This window comes from Camellia sinensis, chromosome 7 (genome assembly GCF_055761805.1).
Source record: "Camellia sinensis isolate YWXY chromosome 7, ASM5576180v1, whole genome shotgun sequence".
NCBI lineage: Eukaryota > Viridiplantae > Streptophyta > Magnoliopsida > Ericales > Theaceae > Camellia > Camellia sinensis.
In genome coordinates, this window is record NC_138967.1 from 11515510 (window position 1) to 11524157 (window position 8648).

The 8648-nt window shown below is 34.4% G+C and overlaps 1 protein-coding gene across 4 annotated transcripts; it reads left to right on the top strand.

Annotated features, from left to right (window-relative positions):
• The first annotated feature begins 401 nt into the window (after window positions 1-401).
• Window positions 402-7994, top strand: LOC114268914 (uncharacterized). 4 transcript variants are annotated; one of them, XM_028210151.2, is made up of 12 exons: window positions 429-658; window positions 2880-3044; window positions 3123-3241; window positions 3963-4037; window positions 4831-4924; window positions 5004-5063; window positions 5332-5397; window positions 5488-5586; window positions 6300-6344; window positions 7447-7549; window positions 7644-7748; window positions 7780-7994. In XM_028210151.2, the coding sequence occupies exons 1-11, from the start codon at window positions 536-538 to the stop codon at window positions 7727-7729; spliced, it is 1035 nt and encodes a 344-aa protein (XP_028065952.2). In that variant the 5' UTR covers window positions 429-535; the 3' UTR covers window positions 7730-7748; window positions 7780-7994. The 4 variants fall into 4 exon arrangements, with proteins under 4 accessions (XP_028065951.2, XP_082733545.1, XP_028065952.2 ...); XM_028210150.2 differs by having other exon boundaries at window positions 402-658; window positions 7644-7994; XM_082877419.1 differs by having other exon boundaries at window positions 426-714; window positions 7644-7994.
• The last annotated feature ends 654 nt before the right edge of the window (window positions 7995-8648 follow it).

The window sequence follows — 8648 nt, forward strand, 5'->3', positions numbered from 1 at the left end:
ATTAATAAAAAGAAGGGCAAATTACATATACACCCCTCGAGGTTTGGCTAAATTACAGATACCCCTGAGGTTTCGAAAATTACATCCCGCCCCCTGAGGTTTGTATTTTCATAACAATATGCCCCCTGAGGTTTATATTTCATAACAAATTACCCCCTAATTTCTTATGCAAATATAGCATTCAGGAGGGAATTCGTAATTTCTCAAACCTCAGGGGCATCTGTAATTTAGTCAAACCTCGAGGGATGTATATGTAATTTGCCCTTTTTTAATTTATTATGAAATTAAAAATTTTAAAGAGTAGAATGTAATTTTCAGAATTATAAATATATTTGTAATTTACACTTTTTTTTTTTTTTTTTTTATATTATTTTTATACTATCATTCACATTCGATATTAAAAAATAAAAAACCTACATTCCCATATGATCAGGTAATTTACAACAGTGTACTCTGAGAAGCAGAGCTTGGAGCCAGTTGAGAGAGAGAGAGAGAGAGAGAGGAAGAGTTGATCGATCGATCAAATCGATCAATCATGTCATTCTCATTCTTCAAGCCCTCGAGGCCTAAAACTCCTCAAGAGCTCGTCAAAGCGATCCAGGACAGCCTCATGGCCCTCGACATCAAAACTGTCGCCGAGGTTCAATCTCTCAAGAAGGTCTCTCTCTCCTCTCTCCTCTCTCATGTATGCATGTAACAATTGTACATGCTCAGGTCTTTACGCATTTCTCTACAATTGTTAATTGAATTTTTTAATCACAATTTACATTATTATCTTATCTGTGATTATTATTATTGTTTTTGTTGTCATCAATACAAATGTTGATTGAATTTTATGCATTGATGTGTCAATGAATTGAATAATTGTTTGACAGTTTTGCTCCACATTAGTCATTTATCCCCGAAAAAACAAAACTTTACTCTTTAGTGAGGCTGCGAGGATTGAATTTTCCACTTTGTTTGGGAACTTAGGAGAGAAAACAAAAAGAAATGATTATGTAATTTAGGAGAGAAAAGGAAAGGAAAGGAAATGAAAATTTCTCCTTTCTTTCTTTTCTCTTCTATCTTTTACCCGCTAAAGCATGAAAGAGGTAAAATCAAAGATTATGTAGCATTAATGAACATTCAATGGCTTATGCCAAAATGACAAACTCATACTGATTTCGTAAATCTCGAGATATGCGGGGAGCTAAAGGATGCTTAGATACAAGAATACCGAATACAACATGTAAGAGATCACAATATCCGGTGCAGAATATTTGCTAGATTTGTTTAAAATTTAGAAAATTTGGCTGGTATATTACCTTGATACAAAAGATGAATATTATTATGAATTGAATTGTGTACCCTGAGTTTCATTTCTGTTCTAATTAAACACATAACTGAATTTTTTATAATAAACTTTTATCAGTATATACATATGTACAATAACTAGCAAGCCATATGTGAGATCTCTTGCCATTTTAAAGTCCTCATTGGGTCCTTTGGGAAGTTTGTAACCTTAATAAATAACCTGAACTATATGCCATGACAACCAAGATGTGTCCTTATATCATATCCTCAAACTTTGGAAGTTTTAGGAATGGAATTAGGGGCTTGTATTGTTACGACATTAGGTAGCATTATTAATAGGGGGTTATTATGTGTTATTTGTTTTACTCGACAACTCAACTCAACTAGCTTGAATCCAAATTGCTTGGTGTCGGTTACTTGGACTCATTTTATCCACTCGGCCCTATTCAGAGCCTTGGTCAAATCCAAGGCAGCTATGTCCTTTCTAACCATGCTAGCCCATTCTTGGGCCTATTAGTATCTTTGACTTGGTTCAAATCACTTCTTATTTGTCCAACCATTCGTCTACATTGCATGTGGGCAAACCATTTAAATCAACCTTTTTATGTCATTTTATGTAGTAAAAAAAAAAAAAAGTTTATTAATTTTTCTTTTGTGGTATCTTGTACAATCCTTCCACTAATTGTGTTTGATACTGCATACTAAATGATAACTTAAGTATGAATATTTGTTTTAGAGAGTCAACTTTAAATCGAAGAGACTTGTTGAATGTTGAACATGTTCACCATAATGCGGTTTCAAATTTTAATAAAAAAAGGTCATACCCAATGCACAAAACTCCTACTTACAACAGAGTTTGGGAGGTCTAGGAGAGGTAGCAGGTTGGCTACCTTTACTCCATGTTTTGTGTGGAGCCTGATATTCGATTCTTGACTTGAATCCTATCTTAATGGATAATTTGTTCTTAAGTTTTCAAAATTAAAAATTGAGCTCATAAGGATTTCAGCTCTAAACCTTTTAACCACATAGTTTTTCAGTTTTAGCAAGAAGTACATAATATGTGTTTACATTTAGCTTTATTTTCAATCGAGGAATCAACTTGTGAATACCTTAATTTTGAGGTAGGAGTGATTGTTCTGTAGGTGGGGGAATGACTTCCATCTTTAACTGGTTTCCTGCTTGTCAAATGTCAAATTACCAACCTCCCATGAGACATGCTGCAAATGTTTTGAAGCATTTGCAGTGGCTTGTTTTTCATGCAGGCTTATGCAGATGGGTGAAGCACTTATTTCTATATTTCTTTATTTGTGGAGAGTGCATTTTGTTGATAAATTAGTACTGTTGCTGTAGCCCTATGTTGGCAACAGGGAGAAAAACTTGCAATTCAGTGGCTACCAATTCATTTTGAAATATTCAAACAAATAGTTAAAATTGTAAGGCACCTATTTCAAACAAATTGAGTGTGATACTAACAATTGTCATTGTAGATCCATGAAGGATGACATAAAAAGAGAAGAAAACAAGAAGATGCTAACGGTAGTCATTGTAAGTCTCTGTTAAGCTGTTTTCTCATTATATGTCTGCAGGCTTTGGAAGAGGTTGAGAAGAACTTTGTGACAATGAGACTTATGCTTTGTGGAGATGGGGAGGTTGAACCAAACATGGATCAGGTTTCACAGCTGACGCTTGAAATCTGTAAAGAAGATGTTATTGCTCTTTTCATTCACAAGTTACCTATACTGGGATGGGAAGTAAGTTATCATGATCAACCACACAGTGTCATGCATTAGCTTATTTACTTGCACAATGATAACAAATTTTTGACACAGGCAAGAAAAGATTTAGTTCACTGTTGGTCCATATTGTTGAAGCAACAGGTTGACTCTGTTTGTTGCTGTGTGCTATACTTAGAGAAACATTTAGAGTTATTAGACTTTCTCGTTGCATGGTAAGGTTAATGTTTTTTCTTTAATGTATTTGTATGTGCTTTCTCTTCTTCTTTTTTGTTCTTCCTGTTGGCACTCATGCATGGTGGAGTTTTTTTTTAATTGTATTAGAGTAACTTTTTACGAGGGAATTGGTCCCTTTCTGCCACCTTCATGTGGTCCTAATATGGGGACAGCCTAAGTGCTTCCATGAGGAAGCCAAGAAATTGTTGGTTTAATTTCTGGACCTTGGATATCAAGTTGCTCAATACTACGAGGAATGAAAGAAGAAAACTCATAATAATCTTGCAGACAACTGAAGCTGATGAAACACCTAGTTACTAAAGAAAATCAGTTGTAGTCATGTTAAAAGCAAACATTAAGAAGCAAAATCTTTAATGTTTGGCAACTAGTGCTTTTTTATTACTTCAGTTTTTGATACAGTTGTTACTTCTTATTTGATATGCTTATGATCTTTCTGGCTTTTATTGGTAATTTTATGAAGATTTTAGCATATCTTCACATATATCATGTTAATAATATTGAAGCCCTATTCGTAATTTTCATTTTTGCATCAATTTACCATGGGTAATAATGCCCAATTAGCTTTTTAGCCTACATGAACAATGTAGGGAATTTTGTATGATTGGTTGAGTTCTTAATTGCCCATTTCGTATTTAGTACAGTGTTGTTTTGATTAAGTGGTATGGTCTGCATAGTACTTATTATATGTTTTTCAAGCAGCTATGATAACAAGGAAATTGCCTTGAATTGTGGAAATGTGTTAAGGGAATGCATAAAACTCCCGACTTTTGCAAAGTAAGACACTCATGCTTTTTTACTTTTCTACTTCAGTTATTATTTTAAGGTCCTTATTTTCTTGCTAAAATTGATGTTAATATCACTAAATACTTTTGCTACTTTTGTATTACAAAAAGATATATTGGGATTTATAAAGATAGGAGTTCAGGAGAAGTATGGAAAGGCCTTTTCTTCTGTGCAGATGTGCTTGGTTTATTTGCAATATTTCCAGCTAATGAAGCTTAAATAGTTGGCATTTATTACTAAAATAAGGACACAGATTGGTGTTCTTGTTATTCCTATCCTATCTAATCATAACTTTAAAAGTCTGCCAAGGCTTACTCATTGATGCTTGTCTAAAGATGACGCATTAGAAAGAGGCTTGAACTCTGAATTCTATGTTGAAGTGCTTGAAAATTGTGGCACGTTGCTGATTTTCAATTGGTTTGGATGCATGAATGCACACACTTTATGAATGATGGAATAAGATTTTTTATATTTTCATGAAGCTCAAGTATTCTAAAACCTCCTTTGGTGTTTTCTCAATAAAAAATATATTTTCCATTTTATTGAAACAAATTTAAAAAATAAAAATAAAAATCTGCCATTTGTTGAAACCTAGTACTATTACAAGCTGGGAAAGGAGTTACAGAGTAGAGCATACATATCTGAGAACTGATCACTGTAGCATTCAGAGTTAAGGCCTCATTTTGCAGTCATTGCCTCCTTCGGAAAATTGTAGTTTTCATGCAGTATTTTATTACATGAGCAAGTTTCATTTTCCACTTATAATTTCTGTAGTGATTTTCAGATATATATTGGAGTCTCCAAGCTTTGAGTTGTTCTTCAAATATGTGGAGCTGCCTAACTTTGATATTGCTTCTGATGCTTTTTCTACCTTTAAGGTCTGATCTATGAATCTAAAATTCTCAGTAATTACTTATTTTGGTTGTAAAATTTGATGCCCATTTTCATGTTTCACAGGATCTCCTTACCAAACATGAAACTGCAGTCTCTGAATTCTTGACTGCTCATTATGATGAGGTTTGCTTATTCAGCTTTCTTACACTAAGGTTCTGAACAAATCTAGCCACCCTCAAATGTTGGTTGCCACAGTTAAAATATGTTCCAATTGAGTTTTTTCACAGTGGAAATCTCATTTATCTGGGACTTCTATAGCCATCTTGAAAAATTCCTGATCATGCACACCTGCACCGTCCAGGAAATGAAGATGTTCTTCTTCACATTTATCTTGGTACATTTGCTGTCCATGGTCTCTTTTGGCTTATCTAATTAATGATTGTTATTTCAGTTCTTCGAGCAATATGAGAAGCTCTTGGCATCCTCTAACTATGTGACTAGAAGACAATCTTTGAAGGTTAGCTGTTCCTCTGATTTGTTGAATTTGCTCACTCTGAGTTCTGTTCTTTATAAGATTTGTTAACTATAGGATGTTAGTGGTTTTTAGCTTCTCTCGGAATTTCTTTTGGAGCTTCCAAATTCTCATATTATGAAGCGCTACATTGTTGAAGTTCGATTCTTAAAAGTCATGATGACATTGCTGAAGGTATTGATTTTTTTAATTTTATCTAATGCTTTTGGCATTCTTCAGTTTGCCTGATGAATAGGTAGTTCTGGATATACCATTATCAACAGTTTTTGGTGATGCTTATGTACTTAAATATTCGCTAAAATCAGCTACATGTCTTACACTAATTCAGATTCTCATCTGTTTCATTTCTTTCACTGTGTTTTGCTTAGTTCCTTTTGGCTCCTTCTTTCTAGGTCAACTTCGTTCTGTAATTTTACATGTTTTTTGTTGCTACCATTTCATATCCTATCATTGTTAAGGAACTTTGTCACACAAAAAATTGGTATGTCATTGACTTATCTAACAGTTGTTTTTCTTTTTGCTGAACCCTTAACCCAGCTCAGCCAGTACGTAATGCCCATCTTAATGACACAAATACAATGTTAACGAAAATTGAACCTTTTGCAATAAGATGAGTCAAGTGTGGCATGTTTTTTTTTCTAGTACTGCCATGCGAATCAACATATCCTTCAATTAGATGGTCAAAGTTGGCCTTATAGTAAATTTCAAATTTTGATCTTATTATTAATCCTGGATGGTCTTCTTGTTACTCAGCTATAGTATATTAATTTTGTGTTGCACCCATGAAGATATTTATGAATGCATGAAATGTACAAAAATTCTTGTCATTGTACCTTGCCTTACTCTCTTTCTTCTTTGGTTTTGTTTTCATATTTGCTTTTGAGCAGGATTCAAGCAAAAACATTCAGATCTCTGCTTTCCACATTTTTAAGGTGCTGAACTTGTCTTCCAGATCTCTGCATTCCATATTGTCAAGGATTGTACTTTTACAAACACCCTCTTCCTCCCAAGCCCACCAATAAATAAATAAATAAAAACGAAGAACAAGAAGAATGGGGCCAGACCTAAGTCTCCAGTTCGGCAAGCAGATGTGAGAGCAAGAGTGCGAAAGCATCAATTTTAAAAATGCATAGGATTAAGAGCACCTTTGAAGTGTCTATATATTAATCTACCTAGTATTTAACTTGATGTGTTTTATTCTCTTTTGTTATAGGTACAGAAGAAAATTTTTTATCGAGTCAAATTTCATTTCCTTACATAAAACAATCATCGTAAGTGTCTAGGAGATAAGGTAGCTTAGTGACTCCCAGAGCAAGACATACATGTGCTGTCGTAACAGATCACAGATCACAGATCACATGGTGGTTGTTGGTTTGCGTGCACAGCCTCACTCATGCTTCTTTGTTTGTGCGTGAAGTACGCACAATAGTGCAACAAGTGTACATCTATACTATTATTTAAAGCCTACAGTGTAGATGTCACATATTTTGCTTTTCCGAAAATGCCCATGACAGTTTTAAAACTTCCTATGTTAAAAAACTGATTCAGATCCTCCAAATTTCAACTATTCATCTTCTTCATTTCTCAACTACATACATTTGCACACACATCCCCTGTGCACCCACCATTAGTTATTATTCAAAAAAAAAAAAGAAGGGAAATTCATGAACTCGTAGCGATAAATACACAGACTGACAAAAATCAGTCCATGAATTTGGCACGAATTTGCTCATAATCTGCAAGTTCACGATTTTGAGTGTGATCCACCACCCTAGGCACACGGATTACTTGATTTAGGCGCACGGAGGGTGTGCAAGTTCTTAAGAGCCCTTGTGTTGCATTTAGTATGGATGGTGGGTCTCCCCTTTAATTGCATGTGTTATTTTGTTAGTTTCGAAAATCATTATGGCTGACTGCTTGATTAATAAACCACATGTTACTGCATTAATTACTTTCCCTGGATTACATTGTAAGAAAAGGGCCATGCATGTCCAAACGCTCACTTTTAACTTGCTCTAGTTATTTGACCTACAGATTTTTGTGGCCAACCCTAACAAGCCTCGAGAAATAAAAGTCATCCTGGCTAAAAATCATGAAAGATTGCTGGCCTTGCTTCACAATCTCTCTTGTGGAAAAGGTGCTTACATACTTGATCATGTCCGTTTTAAGAGCACAGCTGTTTCTAGCGATGATTTTTGTATTATGTCATGCTAATTCATTATATATTGCAGGTGCTGATGACGATGAATTTGAAGAGGAAAAGGAACTGATCATCAAGGAAATTGAAAGAGTTTCTCGGATGCCAAACCATGAATGAGAGGTACTTCCCATAGTCATTGATTTCTGTTTGTACTGCATTACTTGAATTTGTGCTGGGATGGACAATCCATTGAATGATTTTCATTTGTGAAAGAAAATTGGAAAAGAAAGTGAGAGAAAGTTACGTGTTGGGGGAATTCAAAAACTTATCATACCAAATTTGTAATCATTGAAAATACAAAGCCCCCATTTGAAGGGAAAGAAAAAGCATAACTTCTTGTTTCAGTGGTTGAAACCACTTTTTAGTAATGGTGAGTTTGATATATCTTTGATTTCTTTCCCTTCTATATTTGTTGGATTAGCAGTATACAGAGAAGTTATTGGGTGTTGCTGGGACATTGCCACATGGTCCCTCAACTCGAGTGTGATTGGTTCATACCCTGGAGTCTAATACTTTTATGTTGGTATATTGCCAACAATATAGAAGTTGACATATTTGATGCAGTTTTGTGGAGGGTAAATTTTTTAAATTGAAGCACTAGATCATTGATTGAAGAATGTGTTTGATATTATTTTTTTATAGGTATTACCAAACAGGGTCTCTTTTCCTGCCTATGACTTTGATTTAACACAAAAGAAAAGAAAATTGGTTGGGGTTACCTAACTTAAAAAGCTCTATTTGTTTGTCCAATTAGGGTGGATGAGATTATGAGTACAGTGAGATTCAGTGAAAGGATTACTAGTGTTGTGAAATTAGGTTGGAAATGTAAAATAAATTGTGTTTATTTGTACACTAGTATAGTGATATTAGTTGATTGAGATTAAATTTATGAAATTACGTAAAAGTTCTTAGAACTTCACTTTGTTGTTTTGTAAAATGAGGGGTAACATTTTTTTCTAACCAAACATGTTTTTTTGTGGGATTTATGAAATTGGTAATCCAATCCGAGAAAAACAAACAGGGCCAAAAGGGTGGA